The sequence below is a fragment of the Pogoniulus pusillus genome, chromosome 31, assembly GCF_015220805.1.
Source record: "Pogoniulus pusillus isolate bPogPus1 chromosome 31, bPogPus1.pri, whole genome shotgun sequence".
In the NCBI taxonomy this organism is placed as follows: domain Eukaryota; kingdom Metazoa; phylum Chordata; class Aves; order Piciformes; family Lybiidae; genus Pogoniulus; species Pogoniulus pusillus.
The window spans coordinates 8677334-8700742 of NC_087294.1; the positions used below are offsets into that span (position 1 = coordinate 8677334).

The window sequence follows — 23409 nt, forward strand, 5'->3', positions numbered from 1 at the left end:
TTCTACATAAACATTTAATGACTGAGTTCTAAAATAATAGATGCTTCATCTAACTGGAGAATTTATGTTATGGCTTTGTTTTATTTGCTAAATTATTTTAGCTGCTCAAGACTCAACTGTGCTCAAGATTCAGTTAAGTCTGTGCAGTTTAAAAGTGCATGGGGAAGAATCATGATGAATATCTGAATGAATATCCTGTTAGTAGAAGTCAAGAATACAATTTCTTTTTCTTTTGCATGTCTGAATGGCTACCAACGTAGTCAGAATATTTATAGTCACACGGGAAGAGGCAAGGCAAACCTCTGATCAGTTTTTAGTAAATAGAACTGGAGTTGCATCATCATTAACCAAATACTTCCCTTGTTTTCTGAAACAGTTGTTTTCCAGAGGGATTTTCAGATGGACACTTAAGTATTTTTTAGCCTCTACTTGTAGCTTAATGCTGCTGTTAGGCTGCCCCAAAAGGGAGTGGAGGTCAAGGACACTGTTCCCTTAAACTTCAGTTGCATTTGTGCTTTGATTGCATTCCTGGCACTGGCACTCTGCAGGGTCTGGGGACCTAGCTTCTGGAATTGTGGCAGCAGGAGGCTACCCTTCCTCCCAATGAATAAATAATATTTTACTGCCAGGTCCTTAGAGAAGAATGCACCAGTTCTGGTGCAAAGTCTACATTGAGAGCAACCCGGTGAAGGTGGCAGTGAAACTATTCCTTTTGGTGTCAAGTAGCTGCAAGGTTGAGCTTGCTGTTTACTACTCTCTCACTAGAAACATCTGAATATGTCTTCCACTTGCTGAAGGCTCTAAAGTCCCTTCTCACATCTGGAGTGATAGAAAGAGGTCCATGTCTTTCATCTATTTCAGCATCCTGAAAGTTTGACTGCAGATGTTAGTGCCTTAGTGAAAAACAGCCGCCAGTCTCAGCATGTTGTCTGTTTTATGAGACAGTACCTGGCAGCTGGCAAAAAGACTGATGAAAAACTGATACCAGAAAAAGTATTTTACCTTGGGCTAAAGGACGTTTGGTGAAATTGTTTTGAGAGGTTCTTCTGAAGATCTTCACATGAAATAATTCCTGTTTTCTTTCTCTGGTAGCTATCCACTCTTGCTTTCAGACAAGACTTCTACTTAAAGCACCATTTAAATGATCAATTTATTCAGTTTTCATTAATGAGATTATTTTAATGATGTACTGACTGTATGGTTTACTAATGCACTTTGACAGTTGTCTGAATCCAAGCCCATGTCCAACTGTTTATGCTCAAGTTAAGCTGGAGAAAAGTTAGTTTTCTTAGCCTGTGTTTCTTGGCCAAGTTAGTTTGCTTAGCCTATGCACATTTATAACATTTTTGGGGGGGTGGGGGGAGGTGTACACAGTATTATATATATTTTATATATGTTATGTGCTTTTATTTATTATTACATGATTTTTTTAGTGTGTGGTGGTCTAACACATAGTCATTTTCAGTGGAATGTAAAGCAGACCTAAAATAGAACTTCAGCTATTGCAGCAGTAGTAGTACTGCTACAGCACTTTCTTTCGAAGGTCAACATTAAATTGCTTCTCTTTTCCTTTTTTTTTTTCTTCCTTCAGATACTCCCAACCTCTGCATGAAGAAATAGCTTTGCATAAGCATCTCAAACATAAGAACATTGTCCAGTACTTAGGTTCTCTTAGCGAGAATGGCTTCATAAAGATATTCATGGAACAGGTGCCAGGTGGTAAGTTGTCGAGGAAGCTGCTTTGGTGGTGGTTTGGTTTCCTTGTTTATTAGCATTTTTAGAGTAGAAAAATCTATACCACTGCAATAAGATCTTTCATGGAATGTAATACTCTTTAGTGAAATCTTTAGGGAAATTTGTGTCACCAAAGTGCTTGAATCCTCTCATTCAGTACTTAGATTGGATGTGCTACATAGAATCATAGAATCATAGAATCAACCAGGTTGGAAGACACCTCCAAGATCATCCAGTCCAACCTAGCAGCCAGCCCTAACCAATCAACTAGACCATGGCACTAAGTGCCTCATCCAGTCTTTTCTTGAAGACCCCCAGGGACAGTGCCTCCACCACCTCCCTGGGCAGCCCATTCCAATGGGAAATCACTCTCTCTGTGAAGAACTTCTTCCTAATATCCAGCCTAGACCTGCCCTGGCACAACTTGAGACTGTGTCCGCTTGTTCTATTGCTGGTTGCCTGGGAGAAGAGGTCACCCCCCCACCTGGCTACAATGCCCCTTCAAGTAGTTGTAGACAGTAATAAGATCACCCCTGAGCCTCCTCTTCTCCAGGCTAAACAGGCCCAGCTCCCTCAACCTCTCCTCATAGGATTTGTGCTCCAGGCCCCTCACCAGCTTTGTTGCCCTTCTCTGGACACCTTCCAGCACCTCAACATCTTTAGATACAGGTCAGATCGTTGCTGCAGCAGGTGAGCTCCTTTTATCTACAGATCTGGAGTGAGTTGACCCTGACTGGATACCAGGTGCCCACCAAAGCTGCTCTATCACTCCCCTACTCAGCTGGATAGGGAAGGAAAATAAAGTCTTGTGGGTTGAGATAAGAACAGGTAGAGATCCCTCATCAATTACTGTCAAGGGCAAAAAGGAGTTAACCTGGTGGAAAAAAAGTTAATCAGCGATCAATTTGGAGTAAGATAATGAGAAATAAACCCAAATATGAACACATTCTCTCTGTGTCCCCCCTTCCTCTTCCCAGGTTTAACTTTCCTCCCAATTTCTTTACCTCCTCTCCCCTTCAGGCAGCACAGAGGGACAGGGAATGAAGGTTGCTGTCAGTTCATCATCACGCATTGTCTCTGCCACTTCTTCCCCCATCACAGTGAGGACTCTTTATATTCTTCCCCTGCTCCAACATGCGGTCCCTCCCATGGGAGATAGTCCTCCCTGAACCTCTCCAACATGCATTCTTCCAAGGGCTGCAGGCTCTTCACAAAGTGTGTCCAGAATAGGTTTCTTCCATGAGGTGCAGTCCTTCAGGATCAGAGTGCTCCAGTGTGGATCCTCCATGGAATCACAAGTCATGCCACCAAACCTGCTCTGGTGTGGACTCCTCTCTGTATAGGGCCACAGGGCCTGCTAGGAGCCTGCTCCAGCATGGGCTTCCCACAGGGTCACAGCCTCCTTTGGGAACCTAAGTACTCCAGCATGGAGTCCTCCACAGGCTGCAGGTGGTAATCTGTTCCACTGTTAATCTCCATAGGCTGCAGGGAACCCTGCTGTAACCTTGACCATGGGGACAGGTAGGGTGCCAGGGAATCTTCACTCTGGCACTTGGAGCACCTCTTCCACTTTCTTCTTCATTGCCTTTGGTGTCTGCAGAATTGTTTCTCTCACGTATTCTCACTGCTCTCTCTACCTACAGTTGCACATCAATGTATGACATACATTGTCATAGAAGTGCTGTCACCATGGCTGATTGGCCAGTGGGGAGCCATCACATGTGAAGGAAGCTCCTAGCAGCTTCTCAGAAGCCACTTCAGTAGTCTCCCTGCTACCAAAAGCTTTCCACACAAACCTAATACAGGATCAGAGATGATTTGTGGTCATCCTACTAGAGAAACTGTGCCCAGTATTAGAGCCATCCTCAGATAGCTGACACAAGAGGAAAGCAATTGATGATTGTGGCTTCTCTTTGAGACCAAGGAACTGAGAGCAGCTAGATGCAACAGAAATCCCACTCCTTGAGTTTAGCTTTTTGAGAAGCTGGAGTTGGTGTATATGCAAAGACATGCAAAGCACACCCACACTTCTTCATTTGTTTACACCATTCTTCTAGGGTGACCTGTCCAGGCAGAGGAGAGGTGAGCACGTGGATTAAATGGGTTCTGACCTGCCTGCTTGAGGAAGCATACACTCCTCTGCTGCAGTTGAGTCCAGTGGAGATACTGAGGCTCTCTTTTTGTTTACCCAGGCTGGTAATGCTGCAAGTTAGCATTCACCTGGAGATGCCTTTGGTTACAGAAGAGGTGCCTACACTTGGTTTGGGACTGATGTTTGTTGTTAATTTATGTTTCTCCTCTGGGGAGAAGGTGGAACTTAATTAGTTTTTCAGTCTCCCTTTTGTCTCTCTCCAAAATAACAGGCAGCCTTTCTGCTCTTCTACGATCAAAATGGGGACCATTAAAAAATAACGAGCAGACAATTGGATTCTACACCAAGCAGATTCTTGAAGGATTGAAATACCTCCATGACAACCAAATAGTGCATCGAGACATAAAGGTGAGAATTTGCAGAGGACTGAGCCATTTCTTTGTCTTCTGATTTCAAACCTTTTTATCTGAAATGTCTTTGTTGTCACATACCCTCTCCGTGACTAGAAACTTTGGGTTAGGTAAGTGAACCATTGTTGATTTGAATGTGCAACAACAAAACAGGGAGGTTTTAAGTCATTTTAGAAGAATTTGTATATAGTCACATAAGATGTGACTTCTGTTTGCAACAACATGTCCCAGCTTTCATGAAAGCTTATTAGAAGTCAATTACAGAATCACAAAATGTCAGGGGCTGGAAGGGACCTTGAAATATCATCCAGTTCAGGTCCCCTGCCAGAGCAGGGTCACCTAGACCAGATCACTCAGGAATATGTCCAGGTGGGTTTTGAATATCCCTGGAGAGGGAGACTCCACAACCCCCCTGGGCAGCCTGTTCCAGTATTCTCTCACCCTCACAGGGAAAAAATTCCTCCTCATGTTTACATGAAACTTCCTATGCCTCAGTTTCCACCCACTACCCCTTGTCCTGACACTGGGCATCGCCGAGCAGAGTCTGGCTCTGTCCTCTTGGCATTCACCCTTTACATATTTATGAACATTAATGAGGTCACCACTCAGTCTCCTACTCTCCAAGGTAAAGAGCCCCAGCTCCTTCAGTCTCTCTTTGTAAGAGAGATGTTCCATTTCCTTAATTATCTTTGTGGCTCTGCACTGGACTCTTTCAAGCACTTCCGAGTCCTCAGTTCAAGGATGTAGAACTGGACACAGTCCCCCAGATGCAGCCTTACCAAAGCAGAGTAGAGGAGGAGGAGAACCTCTCTCGATCTGCTAACCACAGCCCTTCTAATCCACCCCAGAATGGTATTGGCCCTCCTTGCCACAAGAGCACGTTGCTGGCTCACGGCCAACCTCCCATCCGCTAGGAACCTTTTCCCCTTCACTGCCTTCCAACAGGTCAGTCCCCAACCTATACTGATACCTGGGGTTGTTCTTTCCCAGCTGCAGGACTCGACACTTGCCCTTGCTGAATTTCATGCAATATCTCCCTGCTCAACTCTCCAGCCTAAGTCTTGCTGAATGTCAGCACAACCTTCCAGTGGATGGGTTATTAGCAAGTTATTTCCTAAGGAGACTGCAGGTGAAAATATTCCCTTTTTAAAAGGGAAAAAACAATGAAAAAAGAAAAAAACAGCCTTTTTTCCCCCTCTCTGAGTATTCCTGGACTGAATTCCTGGATGTTCCTGTAGCAGAGGATGTTTACTTTGAAGTGAAGTTTCTGGTACTGGGGTTGCATAAGGCAGGACGCTATTGATCCTTCTTTTATTTCCCCTCTTAAAAGCCTTAAGATAATTGTTAGTTACTAAAGAGTACATTGTAGATACAGGCTATGCAAGAAGTATTAGATGAAAGTCAGCAGAGAAAAGTAATTGCTCTGAATGTTCTGTTCCTCAGGGTGATAACGTGCTTATCAATACCTACAGTGGAGTGTTAAAGATTTCAGACTTTGGAACTTCAAAGAGACTTGCAGGAATCAACCCATGTACTGAAACTTTCACTGGTATGTTCTCAGAGGAGACTCTCTTTTCTCACTCAAACTGTTCATGTAGGGTCAGAATCTCACAGCTGCTGAACTGATTCACATCGATATGAAAGGCTGCTGCGAGAATCACTTTTTGTGTAGCTGTGACTATACCCTGTACTTTGTGCACTGTTCAAAGAGAATGCAGTTTTGGAAGTTCCACTTGGCATGAAAGTCCTGTAAAACAGAAGAGCTGTGTCTTTCCTGTGTTGCCTGTTTCTGTATCCCTGGGGTTTTTTTTATCTGGTTGATCAAAGGCTAACTTCATTTTTTTCTTCTTCTTCTATGACTGGCTTGGACATGCTGGCTTCATCTCCAGAGTTGCTTATCTAAAGAGCCTGTAATTAACTTGATCCACATTCTGTTTGATAATTTGATTTAAATCATGCAATGGCACTTCATTAAATAATTATGTGACATGACAAGTGACTGTTATCTTAATTCTGTCCTCTGCTCTTCTGTTTTTGCTCTAAGTGGATCAGAATGCAGTATGATGTGTAGAGTTGATTCTCTTGCTTCAGAGAAAGTGTTCATGCCACCTGCTAGTTCAGGTTCAAAGTTCAGATTTCAATTCCTTTTGTTTCTGGATGCAGTTCAGAGTAGTCTTCCTTATTTTAATCTTTAATAGGGGAAATGAAAATCCTCTGTGATTCAAAGCTTATTGAAACCTCTTAATAATTGCAGTTAACCTCAAAAAGTGATATCATCAGATGAGTACCTGATACTAGGTACTTTTAGCACAAGTAATATTTTTACTAGAATTTTGTTTTATGTAGAACATGCATATGGAAAATGTTGAAATTGGAAAAGAAAATACTCTTTATTACTCAGCTCTCCCAATACTGCTCACTCCTCAGTGATTTTGTGCTTCTTGTCCTTTAGTTATTTGCATCATTATTGTACTTAAGGGGGGGGAAAAAAAACCCAAACCAAACCAACCAAGCTGTGTTTTAAATAGGTACCCTTCAGTATATGGCACCAGAAATCATAGACAAAGGGCCACGTGGCTACGGGAAGGCTGCAGACATCTGGTCGTTGGGATGCACAATCATCGAGATGGCTACAGGAAAGCCTCCCTTTTATGAACTGGGAGAACCACAAGCAGCTATGTTTAAGGTCAGACATCTTCCCTGCACACCTCAGGCCGGCATTTGTAAACACAGGAAGTCTTTTGACTGTTCTGGAGAAGCTAGAATTAAAGATTGCAGGGAAAGAAGACAAACTAAATGCTTGGTTAGTGAGGATGTTAAGAAGAATGAGGTGATTCAACTGAGTGGGTGTGCTGTGTGGTTTGCAAGAGAATAATGGAGTGATATCAGATATTCAGCTGTTTGGTTTTGCTTTGTGACAGCTTCTGCTTGCAGCTGCAGGGGTTTATTAGTGTGATTGCTTATACTGTTTCCAATAGTGTTGTTTGTTGTTTCTTTCCTCTGCATTGACAAATTAGAGAAAGATAAGACCAGAAGCTGAGAACAGTATACCACTTCCACGATATAAACACTGTCTCAATGCTATTTAGTGTTTGGAAAAGAGCAGTGTAGGCCATTGTGTTCCCCTCTCTCGTTTTCAGGTGGGAATGTTTAAGATACACCCAGAGATTCCTGAATCCATGTCTGCAGAAGCCAAGGCTTTCATACTGCGTTGCTTTGAACCAGATCCCGATAAAAGAGCTTTTGCTCATGAGCTGCTTATAGATGAGTTCTTGAAGGTTTCAAGCAAAAAAAGGAAGTCCCCATCAAAGCTCTCAGGTAAGTGTTGTTAAACTCAATCTGGACTTTTAGTCTTGCCAGCAATACTGTTTCCTGAAGCTGCTGTTTAGTCTTTAAGATGAACACAGTAGATCTGTATGGCAGGTAGACTTTCAGTTCCAACCTTCTGTTCCAGCAGCTTGCTGCAGAATCACAGAAACATTCCCGTTGGAAAAGACCTCCAGGATCGTCAAGTCCAACCAATATCCCTACTCTACAAAGTTCACTCTTAAACCATATCCTCAAGTACCACATTCAAATGACTGTTAAGCACATCCAGGGTTGACAACTCCCTGGGCAGCCAATTCCAAGGCCTGGCCACTCTTGCTGGGGAAAAAAGTTTCCTAATGCCCAGTCTAAACCCACCTAGCTGCAGCTTGAGGCCATTTCCCCTTGTTCTGTCACCTGTGAGAAGAGACCAGCAGCAGCCTCTCCACAATGTCATTTCAGGTAGCTGTAGGCAGTGATGAGGTCTCCACTCAACCTCCTCTTTTTCAAACCAAAGAGCCCCAGCTCCTTCAGTCACTCTTCATAAGGTTTATTCTCCAGGCCCTTCCCCAGTTTTGCTTCCCTCCTCTGCACTTGCTCCAGAAACACTGTTGTAGCAGAATTCTCTTATGTTGTCACAAAGGTGTTTTGTGTAAATATTTCTGATGAGGTTTCTGGAAGTCTGTTTATTTTTTTCCCTCTAGCTGTTGTGTTTTGTGGTTTTGTTTCAATTTTTTGGGTTGTTTTTTTTAAATTTGTGTATCTTTTTTTTTCATTTGGAATATTTGTGTATTTTTTACTTTTGCACATTTTGGGTAGGGTTAGACCTTGTTATGGAACCTCAGAGTGTTTTCTAGATGAGCAAATTGAGCTTTGTCCCATAACAAATGTACATACACAGCATTACTTTTGTTTCATGTGCTCATTTGCTATAGTTCAGCATGAGTTTGCTTTAGTCTCTTATGGATAGTAACAAAGGAGTTTTGAGACTGTGACTGACATGTTCTGTCTGCATATATACATAGAGAAATATCTTTTGTGTATTTTTAGCATGATGCCCCAAAGGAATAAAAATACCAGATAAAGGAGATGGAGGCTGTAGCCAGGTGGGGTTGGTCTCTTCTGCCAGGCAACCAGCAACAGAACAAGGGGACACAGTCTCAAGTTGTGCTGGGAGAGGTCTAGGCTGGGTGTTAGGAGGAAGTTCTTCCCAGAGAGTGATTGCCATTGGAATGGGCTGCCCAGGGAGGTGGTGGAGGCGCCGTCCCTGGAGGTGTTCAAGCAAAGCCTGGATGGGGCACTTAGTGCCATGGTCTAGTTGATTGGACAGGGCTGGGTGATAGATTGGACTGGATGATCTTGGAGGTCTCTTCCAACCTGGTTGATTCTATGATGAATTTTAGTGTGATATTCATCCCTCCAAATTACAATTCACTTGAAATCACAATAAATTACACTTTGCAGACAGGAGAGTGCAGATAGTCCAGGAAAATAGGAAGAGAGTTATCCTTTAGACTGTGCTTATTTTCTCAGGTAACTTCAACACATTTGACTTTCATTTTTCTTTGCTTTTCTCCCACAGTTCTTCCAGCTAACACAAATGGTGAGTACTGTTACACTTCTCTATCCAAACAGAACTGTGTAGATGCTGTGGTTATCACTTAGTCTGGTAAAATTTGTCACACCGAAGTTTTGCAAAGAGGAGTGGCCATGAGTATGAAAATAAATGAATTTTCTCTGTTCTAAGAAGCTTTTAATTCATTGTGCATGTCCTGTATAGTGCTACCACACTATAGCTTGGTTGTCTAGGCTGATGGTAACACAGGCTTGAAGAGCTGCGTTGCTGTTAAAGGGCCTTTTAGTGGAAATCTGAACAGGAAACCAAATGACTGTTTTGTAGTAGCAATAGAGTCAAGGTTTGAGGAGAAAGGCAATTTAGATTTTTATTTATTCTAGAACTGAAAAAAAGCAGAATGCATTTGATATGCCTTTGCAGGTCTGGGCAGAGGATAGTCAGCTCTCTCAGAAAATGAATTGGAGTGGAGGGTGGGAGAGGGAACCTAAGACACACACAGACATTTGTGCTGCCTTGCTGTAACAGTGCCTATTGACCTATGCGCTTGTGAAATAGGTATGAGTAGTTCCTTCCAGCAGTACTGTCTGTGCTCTGGATTTAAAACCAAAAGTTCTGACTTGGTCTGTGTGTGATCATGAGGTAATTAAGCTAGCACAAAAAGAATCTGATAAAATGTATCTGATGTGTTTTATATACTTACACCTGTGGTGTATGCATAAAAACATTTATTTATATACACACAGAAGATCAAGATTTTTTGCAAGGTGCTTGGTTGACTTACCCATCAGAAACACAAACCCTCTGAGGAGAGGCTGAGGGAGCTGGGGTTGTTTAGCCTGGAGAAGAGGAGGCTCAGGGGTGACCTTATTGCTGTCTACAACTACCTGAAGGGAGGTTGTAGCCAGGTGGGGTTGGTCTCTTCTGCCAGGCAACCAGCAATAGAACAAGGGGACACAGTCTCAAGTTGTGCCAGGGGAAAGTATAGGCTGGATGTTAGGAGGAAGCTGTTGGCAGAGAGAGTGATTGGCATTGGAATGGGCTGCCCAGGGAGGTGGTGGAGGCACCGTCCCTGGAAGTGTTCAAGAAAAGCCTGGATGAGGCACTTAGTGCCATGGTCTAGGCTAGGGCTGGGGGATAGGTTGGACTGGATGATCTTGGAGGTCTTTCCAACCTGGTTGATTCTATGATTTTGCTCCTGCTGGAAGTGTGTACTGGTGCTCTGAGGTGCACATTCACTCCAGTGGTGATGTTCTGCAAGCAAACTTGCAAGAAAGCCCAGCATTTGCCTATCTCAGGAAGCTTTTGAATAAAACCATAGCTGAAAGATAACTCTATTCCAGAAGAATAAGCTTTAGAAGGTTGAGGGAGGGGTTGATCAGTTTTGGTTTAATGTTTTGTGTTGGTGTGGGGAAAGACTGAATGGAGTCTTTCTGTTCCCTCTGAAGAAATAAGCTTCTCACTTCTGAACTCTGATGTCCCTATTACACTCTAATTTCTGAATGTTCCCATATGAATAGAGTATCTTCGGAGTATTTCCTTGCCTGTTCCTGTCCTGGTGGAGGATACAAGCAGCAGCAGTGAATATGGCTCTGTCTCACCTGATACAGAATTAAAAATTGATCCATTCTCTTTCAAAACAAGAGCCAAATCCTGTGGAGAAAAAGATGGGAAGGGAATCCGGTCCCTTTTCCTAAGGTAAAGAGCACCTGGCATTCATGGTGTGCAGGAGGTTAGCAATGTGTGTATTGCTTTTATAAAGCTTCTTTTCACTGAGTGTCATTCATTCAGCATCCCAGATGAAAATTTTGAGGATCACAGTGCACCTCCTTCACCAGAAGAGAAGGATTCTGGGTTTTTCATGCTGAAGAAGGACAGTGAAAGGAGAGCCACTCTTCACAGGATATTAACTGAGGACCAAGAGGAGGTGGTGAGGAACTTGATGGAAGCTTTGGCTCAGGTAAAGTAGTTCCAGAAGAGAGACAAAATATTATGGAATTTGTAGACTTACTTGCAGTTACTTGAAATTTTTGACATTATAAATTATAAAACTGATTAAAAAATAAAGCTTAATTAAACTAGAAAGCATACACCAGGTGAGCTTTCATGGTTTGCTCTCTTACCTGGGCTATTAAAACTGTTTATGCTACATCATGTATGCTTTTTGTTTTGCAAATACTATAATGAGTACCTGGATATTAGTGCTTGCCAGACAGTGGAGAGACTTGGTTTGATGTTACTCTATTTTTGCAGTGATTTTCAGATGGGACTGATTGGGGCTGTGAGTCAACACATCTGAGATAGATCATCCCCAGGAGGCTATTACCTTGCCCCACCTTTTGATGTTCTAGCTTTTGTCTGACTGGTTTCACACAGAGAGGTTGGATAGAAAAAGTGGGGCTGGCTGGTGTACCATTGCTTTCTACCCAACAGCCATAAACGAGGAATGAGTGGGCTAGGGAGGAAAAGAGATTGCAGCTGCTTCTCACAGCGGCAGGGAATACACATGGTGGGGGGAAGGAAGGTGTGGAGTAACAGTGGGAGCCACAGCAAACAACAAAATAATTGCAGAGTGACCTTTTGGCACTCCTTTGTGGGGAATGATCATAGTTCAGGATAACACTGAATAAGTGACAGGTCATGACCACGCTGCTGAATGTTGCAACACCTTAATTGGATGATAGGGGTTTTTTGTTCCTGTTTGTAATGTGTGTGTTAGTTGATTGACTCACTCCCTTCTCAAGGTTAAGTAGTGCTGGTCCAAAACATGTTTGTATAAAATGTGACAACTCATCTTCTAAAGATAGCACTGTTTAGAAACTGATGCAAACCAGTATGATTCTAATGCTTGAACTAGAGTTATCATTGGAAGTGGCTGCCATTCCAGTAAAAAAGTGCTTCTAACTCTTGGCTGGAAGGGAGGAACCCACAATTGTCCTGGTAACTACAGAAAGGTTAAGACAGGAACTCATAGGAGAGATGCCCATGATCTGCTTAGCAAGTGTTGCTATAACAAACAGTTGTTAGCAGGTGTATGAAGGGAGTAATTGGCAATTGTGTGAGGATGAAACTCAGTCACAAAATCCAGAGAGGATGCTTGGTGTTTCATGCCTTCTGCAGCTGGGGATGGAACAGCTCAAGGGAGGAGCAGACAGACATGAAGTTGTGGAGCAGAAGAATTCAAAAGGTGTGTGCATGGGACTTCAGGAGGATGCAGAGATCAGACTCCTGAATGCTGCTTTTCCCCTTGAGAAAGAGACTCTGGTCAGGGAGTAGGAAACTTATGCAAACCTCTAAGAAGTGGCAGTAACTGCAGTTAACAAGAAGCTCATTCAGCTTCTCCTTATGTCCTGCTTCAATGTCCAGAGTTGCCAATAGATGGGAGCCTCGCTTGCTTGTTAGGCCTCACCAGGATTTAGGCTTTGCTGGCACTTTTCCCTTCACAAAACCTTTTCCTAAGAACAATCTCAGCAAAGTCATGGAGTGTAGGGACCAGGGGAGGAGACTGACCATCCCAAAGTAGGTCACTGGTTTTTATTAGGGAGCCCTGTCACCAGCATGCCTTGATGGACTTAAACCTTCTAGTGCAGGGCTACAGTGCATTGTATTCAACTATCCGCCCTAATGGCTTTTTAATTACACAAAAAGGAGATGATCCATACACTGCATACAGCAAATCATTGGGTGAATTCTCCACATCAGATCTTTTATCTCAGTGCTGGGTGCAGTATTCAGTGGAATCACAGAATCATGGAATTAACTAGGTTGGAAAAGACCTTCCACGACATCAAGTCCAACCTATTGCCTAGCACCATCTAATCAACTCAATCATGGCACTGAGTGCCACATCCATTCTTTTTTTAAACATCTTCCAGAGACAGTGACTCTACCACCTCCCTTTGCCCATTCCAATGGCAAGTCACTCTCTCTGTGAAGAATTTTTTCCTAACATCCAACCTAAACCTCCTCTGGCACAGCTTGAGACTGTGTGTCCTGGTTGCTTGGGAGAAGAGACCAACACCCACCTGGCCACAACCTCCTTTCAAGTAGTTGCAGACAGCAATAAGGTCTCCCCTGAGCCTTTCTTCAGGCTCTTCTCCAGGCTAAACAACCCCAGCTCCCTCAGGCACTCCTTGTAGGGCTGTGCTCCAACCCCCTTACCAGCACTGTTGCCCTTCTCTGGACATGTTCAAGCATCTCAACATCTTTCTTAAATTGAGGGCCCCAAAACTGGACACAGTATTCAAGGTGTGGCCTAACCTGTGCTGAGTGCAGGAGCAGAATGACTTCCCTGGTGCTGCTGGCCACACCATTCCTGATACAGGCTAGGATGCCATTGGCTTTTTCAGCCCCCTGGGCACACTGCTGGCTCATGTTCAGCTCTGTCGACAAGAATCATAGAATCATAGAATCAGCCAGGTTGGAAGAGACCTCCAAGATCATCCAGTCCAACCTAGCACCCAGCCCTAACCAATCCACCAGACCATGGCACTAAGTGCCTCATCCAGTCTTTTCTTGAAGACCCCCAGGGACGGTGCCTCCACCACCTCCCTGGGCAGCCCATTCCAATGCCAATCACTCTCTCTGTGAAGAACTTCTTCCTAACATCCAGCCTATACCTACCCTGGCACAACTTGAGACTGTGTCCCCTTGTTCTATTGCTGGTTGCCTGGGAGAAGAGGCCACCCTCTCTGCCTGGCCACTCTCTATCCACTCTGTCCCCAGCCTGTAGAATGTTTGTCTGCTCCAGACTGTTGTCTTTTTTTTTTTTTTAGTTTCACTCTCTCATGTTATTTTTGTTTCATCCTGATCAGAATTAGTTAACTAAAAACCTCAATGTTATAGGCCAACAGAGTTCTTGATGTCTGGGCGGTTCTAACAGTCATGGCATAAACCTGGCAAATGCAACAAAACCAAATGCTGTGTGTCCTTCTGTTATGAAAATCAGTGTTAGGTATCTTTAGTCCTTATAAATAACTACTTACCAGATGTTTATTCTGAAGGAAGTTACTTGGTGTTGAATAATTAGTATGGTTTTCTATCTCTGGCTTAATATTTGGAAATGAAATTTGTATTCAGATGGCAAAACTTTAGGAGTAAATCCAGTCCTCTGGTTCCTGATTACTTGGCAAACTTTAGGAGTAAATCCAATCCCCTGGTTCCTGATTACTTGGCAAACTTTAGGAGTAAATCCAGTCCTCTGGGTCCTGATTACTTGGCAAACTTTAGGAGTAAATCCAGTCCTCTGGGTCCTGATTACTTGGCAAACTTTAGGAGTAAATCCAGTCCTCTGGTTCCTGATTACTTGGCAAACTTTAGGAGTAAATCCAGTCCTCTGGTTCCTGATTACTTGGCAAACTTTAGGAGTAAATCCAGTCCTCTGGTTCCTGATTACTTGGCAAACTTTAGGAGTAAATCCAGTCCTCTGGTTCCTGATTACTTGACAAACTTTAGGAGTAAATCCAGTCCTCTGGTTCCTGATTACTTGGCAAACTTTAGGAGTAAATCCAGTCCTCTGGGTCCTGATTACTTGGCAAACTTTAGGAGTAAATCCAGTCCTCTGGGTCCTGATTACTTATATTGGTTATCCTGTGAATGCTTTTGAGAGTTTTGCCACTTTGGTAGCTCCTGTGAAAGCAGAAAAGCTTTAATAGGAAGGTGAGAGATGTGTAGACCTGCTCTAAGAACATGTGAATGCAGAAGTTCTGTATCAAGGGAAGCTATGTAGGAAAGCACTACTCTCTAAGCCTTCTGCAGAGTTTGATTAATCCCTTCCTTTAAATGCTCCTGTGGGACTTTGCATGTTGTGTCTCAGAGGCACTCTGGAATTAGAGGCTGTGCACAGCACGTTTGTTTGCAAGTGGGACTAATTCATAGTATTCAGTGCACAGTTTGTTTATTCATAGCTTTTTACTCCTGTACAGTGAAACATAGAGACTGTGATGTGCCCATACATTTCAGCAACTGCTATAATGCAAAATCAGCTACTTGCTTGCCTGGTAACCTGAATTACCAAGGAGCTCAGCACAAGAGCTCTGTGCTGCTGTAGTTACACTGATGCCATTATTTGACCTGCAGCTGCATCTTTCTGTTAAGCCATAGCAGTAGTTCCTGAAAGTCTGTCTTGCCAACTGACATTACTGGATAAAATTCTTCTGTATCTCCATATCAAAAGATGGCTGTCAAACTGTTTGTTTTCCTCTCTCTTCTACCAGGGAGCTGAAGAACCCAAGCTAAAATGGGAACACATCACAACACTTGTTTCCAGCCTCAGAGAGTTTGTACGGTCCACGGATCGGAAAATCATCGCAACCACTCTTTCCAAACTGAAACTGGAGTTAGACTTTGACAGCCATGGTATCAGTCAAGTGCAGCTCGTCCTGTTTGGTTTTCAAGATGCTGTAAGTTGTCATTTTTCCTGAGAGCTTTATGCACCAAAACTGACCCTTCCAAGCCCCCAAAAAGCTGGAAGCCAGAAGCAAAACAGAGCTTCATTAACTTCCGCCCAGATCGTACTGAAACACTATTTGAAGGCTTTGAACCTGTAATGACAAAAACCCAACCCACAGATATGACTTGGTTTGACTGCCATGTGATCCTTTGGCTGGATGCAAACCCTAAGCACAGCTGTTGAGACTTTGCCAGTTAAAGATCTAGATGGTTCAGCATAGTTGTGTACTCATTATGTCATATTCTTTTAAATCTCATTTTGGGCTGTTCTCTGGTAACTAAGACCAACACTACAGATCAGCCTTATCCTACAAAAATGCATTCATCTTGAACTCTATTTCTCTACACACTAATAAATTAACCCACTCTATGTCCCAAGTACTCTGTGAACCTTCTAATATAGTATCGAGTGCTTACTCTAGTATTTTTTGTTAGCAGTGAATTTCTGTCACAGTAGACACTTGAATTTTAATGTATAATATGCAGGGTAAGAAGGAAGGGGGGAAAAAAGGTGTACTTGCTGTCAGTAATTAATACAAAATTTATTATTTCCTACAGTGAGCAACCACATGCACACATGGATATCCTTTAAATAGCTAATTAACTGAGAGCAAATGTTTTTTCTTCTTAAGCTGTGTAAATGTTAGATCAGAAGCAATTAGGCTTAATGATTAAGATGAATAATCAACACGGGAGGGTACATCTGTGCTGGGCATAATTTGTCCAGAATGAAGTCAGGTAGCAAAAATGAAATGACAATCCAGATAGGCATTTGGGGTGGATGATTTTTGTTAGCATTTAAATCTGGTCCAGGTCTGATGAGTAACAGAGATACCAGAAAGGATTGCATAGCCTGCAAACTATTTGTTGTGTAGACTACGTTGACAAGATTTAGGTCCTGTTTACAAAAAAACCCCCACTCAAACCTCATGTGTGAAATGAATCTTTAAAAGAAGTTTCCACAAATCAAAATTTTCTCTTTTGAGTCTTCACTTCAGCTCTCTCTTCTGTTTAGCCTCATATAAACACTATTTTAGAATCATAGAATTGTCAGAGATGGAAGGGACCTCGAGGATCGTTTAGTTCCAGCCTCCCTGCTGTTGGCAGGGACACCTCACACTAGATCAGGTTGCTCAGAGCCACATTCAGCCTGGCCTCAAAGACCTCCAGGGATGAGGCTTCCACCACCTCTCTGGGCAACCTGTTCCAATGTCTCACCACCCTCATGGTGAATTTTTTCCTAATCTCCATTCTGAATTTACTCACTTGTAGTTTTGCTTCATTCCCTCTAGTCCTGTAACTATCTGACATGCTAAAAAGCCCCTCAGCTTTCTGGTAGGCCCTCTTCAGAGCCTTCTCCTCTCCAGATTGAATAGCCCCAGCTCTCAGCCTGTCCTCATAGGAGAGGTGCTGCAGCCCTCTGATAATCCTTGTGGCCCTTCCTCTGGACACATTCCAGCATGTCTGTATCTTTTGTGCAATACAGGCTCCAGAATTGGATGCAGTACTCCAGGTGGGGTCTCAGCAGAGTGGAGTAGAGGGGGAGAATCACCTCCCTTGACCTGCTGGTTGAGAAGAAAAAAACAAATGAACCAACCAAACAACAAACATACAAGATTAAGAAAAAGAATTGAAAGGGGAAATGTACAAACACCTGGATTGTTTTTTTTTTTAGTAGAGACATTATTGGGCATCAGTAGTTCTGTAGTAATTGCCTGAATCATGTTACCCTGTTCTGTTAACTTCATCATGCTTGCTTTTAACTAATCAATGTCTCTTTCATTCCTATCTATTGTTTAAGATAGCCCAGAGGAATTTTAAAGAAGAGCTTTCCTTTATACATGCCTAGTTTGCAATCTTTAGGACATATGTTACATTTAGATAGTAGAGCACTGAAATCCAGATCAGTATCAAGACCTCAGATACTGCAGAGACTGGGATACTGCTAAGAGTAAGGGGAGGTTGTTCCCTTGTTACCAGTACTAAATAAGGTAATCTCACGTAACAAGGTTTCATAATCACAATATCCTCATTGAAGCAATGAAGAAAAAGCAGTTTTGTGCTGTAATGTAAATAGTTCAGTCACATTACTGTGGGTTGTTATGTGTTTGACAAAGGTACATCCTGCTTCTCTGGTAAGCAGGCTGCACGTAGCTGAAGACATTGCAAGTCTTGGCAGGAGTCAGTATGGGAAGGTGCAGAGTGCCTGCCAGCAGAAGCTGTGCTGCCTCAGAGGGTCGTGAGCAAGCCTTTGGAGCACTTAGGCAGCTGCTGTCCAGATGTCAGGCAGAGGGCAGGCTTCCCTGGCACAACTACAGCTCCCCAAGCCCAAGCACAGTGCCCAAGTGCCATCTCGTGGCCATTGGCTGTAGAATTAACATGTAGGTGGTCTCACAGTGGGTTGACTCTGGCTGGCAGGTACAGTTGCTTGCTCACTGCTAACAAAGTGAGAGAGAGAATTAGAAGGGTAAAACGTGAGAAAACTTGCAGGTCAAGATAAAAACTGCTCAGTAAGTGAAGAAGGAACAAACCACCCCAGACCTGAGAAGTGATTCCAATGGAATCACTTACTACTAGCAGACAGGCAGTCCCTGAGCAAAGACTCCCTTGGAAAAGAGAAGACTGAGAGGAGGTCTCATCAATGTCTGAAAATATCTGAGGGCTGGGTGTCAAGCAGATGGGCCCCATCTCTTTTCAGTGGTGCACACTAATAAGACAAAGAGCAGCAGCTACAAACTGGAACATAGAAGGTTTCATCTCAACAGGGGGAGAAACTTCTTTCCAGTGAGTGTGACAGAGCACTGGAACAGGCTGCCCAGAGAGGTTGTGGAGTCTCCTTCTCTGGAGACTTTCCAAACCCACCTGGGTGCATTCCTGTGCAAACTACCCTAGGGGATCCTGCTTTGGCAGGGGGTTTGGACTTGATGATCTCTGGATTCTGGGAAAAGCTACCCCCTAGTTTTCTTGCTGAGCATGGTATTATATGGAAGGCAATATCTCTTAGGCCAGTTCAAGTCAGCTATGTTAATGGTGTTCTCTTCCAGCATATAGTCCATCCCCTCACTGTTGGACAGGAGCAGGCATTGACACTGTGTATGTTCTGCTCAGTGTGGTAGTTTCACCCTGGTCCCCTTAAGAAAGGCACACAGTTTTCCAGAGGGACCAGAGAGGTCTAGGAGGTGGACCCCAGATACCACAATTCTTGTTATTCAATCCCATAATCTTCCTATCACTTTATAAGTGGACAGCAAAGCCAAGTCTCTCTCTTTTCTCTCCCTTCCTTTGGCTCTCCGGAGGGAGTCTTATCTGGGTAACTGTGGGGGAGTTACCTGCCTGCAGCCTCCAAGGCCACAGTGAATTTCTAGCTGCACAGGCAAGGCCTGTTTGGACCTACTGGAAGAGAGTGGGGGAAAGGGAGAAAATGAGCATTGGGGTTTATGGTTTAGCTTGGTCAGGGGCAAGATTTCATGTATCCCATATCGGTATTAGGTGTATCCTGTATCTACATTAAATGTTAAGGATTCACATATCCCATATCTTCTCCTGCACATCTTTAAATACACTTTTCTGTATTCCTCTCAGATTCAGTGAGAGCATTATTATTTCACTGCCTTTGAGAGTGAACTAACTAATTCTGTCTGCTCTGTAAACGATGACACTCAGCAACAGCTAAAAACATCAGTGTGTTATCAAAGATGGTTTAGTCACCAGCCTGAAACTTAGCAACAGCATGTGAACTGCTGTAAAGAAAATGAACTCCATCCCAGCTAAACCCATTACTGAATGCTGTTGTTTTGGGGCAGTGAAAATAGTATGATTAGTAATATTTATTAGTCTTTACACATCTTCTGAAGGCATCATTTTGGTACCTGCAGTTGTCTTTTACAGAGAGGAGAGAATTAAACCATCCTCCTTTTTATCTTTTAGCAAGTCCTAAGAATGCAGTACTGCCTTGCTACATTTTTTTAGTGAGCAGTAGTTGCCTTTTTTTTATAAGGCTTTGAGTAATTTCACAATTTTCTAAATATTGTTATATTTGTTTCTTTCTGCAACTCCTCAAGTGTGCTGTTTCTATGGAATCTGTTCCTTTGGATTGCTTCCATGGCTGGAAAACACCACCAAGTCTCTTTTGTGCTATTGCCAGTGACTGTGCCTAGACATTTTACTGTAGCACTATCACCCCACCTGCTTCTTCCCTGTCATGTGGGAATTGAAAAATTATTTCCATGAGGCAGAGACATTCTTGCAAGTGGTATGGAACATTCATAGAGGCACCTGAGAATGTGGCTAAAAATGGTTGGAAAGCAAGGCAGTAATCAATTAGGGGGGGAACCCAGTGTAGAAAACTACCTGATTGCACAAAATAGGAGAGAGAAAAAGGCACAGCATGTGGTTGAAGTCCTTTGACTATTTAAACTAATGTCAGCTACCTATTTTCTATGTCAAGAAGGAACAGCATTACATTGGTTCCTTGATATTTCCTGCAACTGTACTTTAAAAGAGATAAGCATTGTTCAGTGCAAGCAGTGAAAATTATGCTAACCCTCCCCCTCCTCCAAATTAACTTAAGTTACAAGCCTTTGATAATATAGTCCTTGGTGTTTGTCTTGCATTCTTTTGAAGTTCCTCTCCACACTCATGTAGGTTACATAAACTTCAATATCACAGTCATCAAAAATCACCTAACACAAGAACTAGTACCTGACAAAACCCACACAATATTGCATGACTTCTAGTAAAAGGGTAGAAGTTGGCTGTGTTGCTATTTCCTTTATTTGTTGGCAACGTGAAATGGTCTTAATCACCTGGTTTTGATACAGCATCTCTAAGTTCCAACACTCTAGAATGCTGAAATACACCAAACATGTAAACTATTATAACTGAATTAATTCTCTGTTGCTAGGTCAATAAAGTTCTCCGAAACCATAACATCAAGCCACACTGGATGTTTGCATTGGACAGCATAATCAGAAAAGCTGTGCAGACTGCTATTACTATTCTGGTTCCAGGTGAGTCACTTTTGAATAATCAGCAAATATTTATTAGCTGACCTCTTTAAGTGTGCTTAAGGATTGTGGGTCACGATTTTTCACTGAAGAGTTTGAAACCAGAAGTGGCTTTTATGCTGTTCACTGTCTGGTTTGCAACTCAGTGTGTTGTCCAAGTTATTTTGGAAAGCATGTGTAACCTAAACAAGTCTGCAACACAATGAGCAGTGGTATGCTAGGGCACTCTGGGGACTCCATTTCTTGAGGTGCATAATGCTGCCTTCTGAAACCCAAAGGCTAGACCACTTGCCAGCACACACCAGTTTTAGAAGGTGTTTTACAATGTGGAGATTAATGATGTGCTTGTGGAACACTTGGAATTCTCTGTGTCCTGGTTGGAAGCTATCTGAAGAGGAGAACTCTGCAGTGCCTGCAGTTTGAATATTGTATTTTGAATGTTGTGTAAGTCGAATGCATGGCACAGCTGGAGGAAGGAATCTGTGTAGAAGAAGTATGTTCAGCCTTGAAGAATGTGTGTAGCATGGAAATGAAGAGACAAAAGGGAGGTGGTGGAGGCACCGTCCCTGGGGGTCTTCAAGAAAAGACTGGATGAGGCACTTAGTGCCATGGTCTAGTTGATTGGATAGGGCAGGGTGATAGGTTGGACTGGATGATCTTGGAGGTCTCTTCCAACCTGGTTGATTCTATGATTCTATGATTCTAAAACAGATCAAGGAATGAAATATCTCTCTAGTAAAGAAATGTACATGTTAGTTCTTGAGCAGAAATGATACAAACATACTACACCTTTGTGTCTTTTTGTGGCTGGTGGTGGTGTTGTTTTCTCTGAATCAAGTGTGGGGTTTTTGTGTTCTGATGAAGATTCTAAAGGGAATGCTCAACAGTAAGAAGCAGGAGTTGAAGGGAGGAATAAAGAGTTATATGAATGGTTAGAATTAACAGACAGATGCTGTTGCATTCATGTGTTGTGTAAGAGATCTGGTAAGTTCTGTTAGGTGACTTAAATGGGGAGTTACAAAATCCAGAGTACACATACCTTTGTGTACTCAATTTTCTGGATAAATCACAGAATCACAAAATTGTCAGGGTTGGATGTGACCTCAAGGATCATCTAGTTCCAAATCCCCTGCCATGAGCAGGGACACTTTCCACTAGATTAGATTGCCCAGAGCCACATCCAGCCTGGCCTTAAAAACCAAAAAGCATTACAAAAATAGATCATGACAAAATATGCAGCATTCTCCCTGACAAGTAGAAGGGAAATGTGATGCTTTTTAATTGCTGAGAGAGGAGGTCTCTTTGTTATTCCCTCTCTATATCTTTGGATGCAATTTTTTGGGGTAAACACAGCATTCCTGTGAGAAAATGATAAATATGTCAGAATAACAACAATATGAACAGGTGAAGATGGGAAAAAAAAGGGTTTTGATTTAATAAAACATTTCAAGTCTGACATGTGAAAAATTACAAGCCACTGAGAATGGAATTAAGCAAAAGAAAGTACTTCTGCTGTGCATGTTGCTTCAACACAATCTTACAACAAATGCTTGCCAAGTCTGGAATCTTGTTCATCACATTTTTGGTTATTAGAGCTTCTGAATATTCAGTAGGCTGAATAATAATCAGAATAAACTAAAGGTGATGTTGTGCTCTGGTGGTCTTTAAACTCTGCTACAGAAATTCCCAGGTTGGTTTAAACAAAGCTGTGGGGTGATCTGCAAACAGTCAATGTAGGTCTGCTTTTGCTTTGATGTTAATTAATGCCTAACATCTTCACTGGCTTTTTTTCTTTCGCTTGTGTTTTAATGTGACTCATAGAATTGAGGCCACATTTTAGTCTTGCATCTGAAAGTGATACAGCAGATCAAGATGATATAGAAGTTGAAGGAGATCAAGATGAACAGCCTCAGAATCAAACTATCCAACAGCCTTGCATTGTCATGGAAGATGCAGTAGCTACTTCAGGTGTAAGCACGCTCAGCTCTACAATATCCCATGACTCCCAGGCTGTTCACAGGTCACTGAGTGTCCAGCTGGGCAGGCTAAAATTAGAGACAAACAGGTAAGTCCAGACATGAGGAGACACTAACCTGTGATAGATTTGCTTTTTAAATGTATGTGCTTAGACCACTAGTGACAGTGTCGGCATTCCATGGCACTGCGAATTGTCATTTAAATGATGTTCATTGTTTAGCTGTGACTTTTATTCATTCCAAAGCAAAAGTGATGCAAGTTAAAGTCCGTCTTGATTTCAGGTGACCTTTCAAGGAAGGTATGAAAAAAGTGAGCTTGCTGCCAGGCTTCTGCTTTTTCTCTCCTTAGTATGCTGTGTATAGCTGATGAATGATACTATGTTTTGTTTCCATTGAGGCAGAACTTGATGTTCTTTTCTGTAGTTATTCTTGGGCAGTGAACTCAAGCTAGCTGACAGCCACCCATGAACTCCACAAGGAAACTGCTTCAGACTTGTTTTGTGCATAGAATTCACTGCAGCAGCATCTGTGCTTGCCAGCATGCTTAATTTTTATATTATATTAATTCTGTTCATCAGAGAAAGATAGGGAAAATTGATGTGTTGTTTAAAAGAAGAAAAAGAAGAAAGGTTTGGGGTTTGGTGTTTTGTTGGGTTTTGTTCTGTTCAATTTACATTCCATTTTAAACCTTGTTTTGTTAAGAGACATCAGAGACAAATCTGTCTCCTTTTTTTTTAATCCAAATAATCTTCTATAGATTTTGTTTTCTCTTTGATAATAAAATATATCAGACAGTCCATTTTAAAGTAGACACTTTAGCTTTTGCAGCATCTCATTTATGACATTGGATTTCCTGCTGGCC

General features: G+C 42.5%; 1 protein-coding gene across 3 annotated transcripts in view; it reads left to right on the forward strand.

Annotated features, from left to right (window-relative positions):
* MAP3K5 (mitogen-activated protein kinase kinase kinase 5) overlaps nt 1-23409 on the forward strand; it is a 126263-nt gene that overhangs the window by 95974 nt on the left and 6880 nt on the right. For all 3 annotated transcript variants that reach the window (XM_064169113.1, XM_064169115.1, XM_064169114.1), the window contains 11 exons: nt 1592-1719; nt 4098-4234; nt 5680-5785; nt 6765-6922; nt 7377-7554; nt 9125-9145; nt 10636-10813; nt 10907-11075; nt 15331-15516; nt 20469-20574; nt 22393-22636. In XM_064169113.1, the coding sequence (XP_064025183.1) occupies nt 1592-1719; nt 4098-4234; nt 5680-5785; nt 6765-6922; nt 7377-7554; nt 9125-9145; nt 10636-10813; nt 10907-11075; nt 15331-15516; nt 20469-20574; nt 22393-22636 (1611 nt within the window). The remainder of the gene's footprint in view (nt 1-1591; nt 1720-4097; nt 4235-5679; nt 5786-6764; nt 6923-7376; nt 7555-9124; nt 9146-10635; nt 10814-10906; nt 11076-15330; nt 15517-20468; nt 20575-22392; nt 22637-23409) is intronic.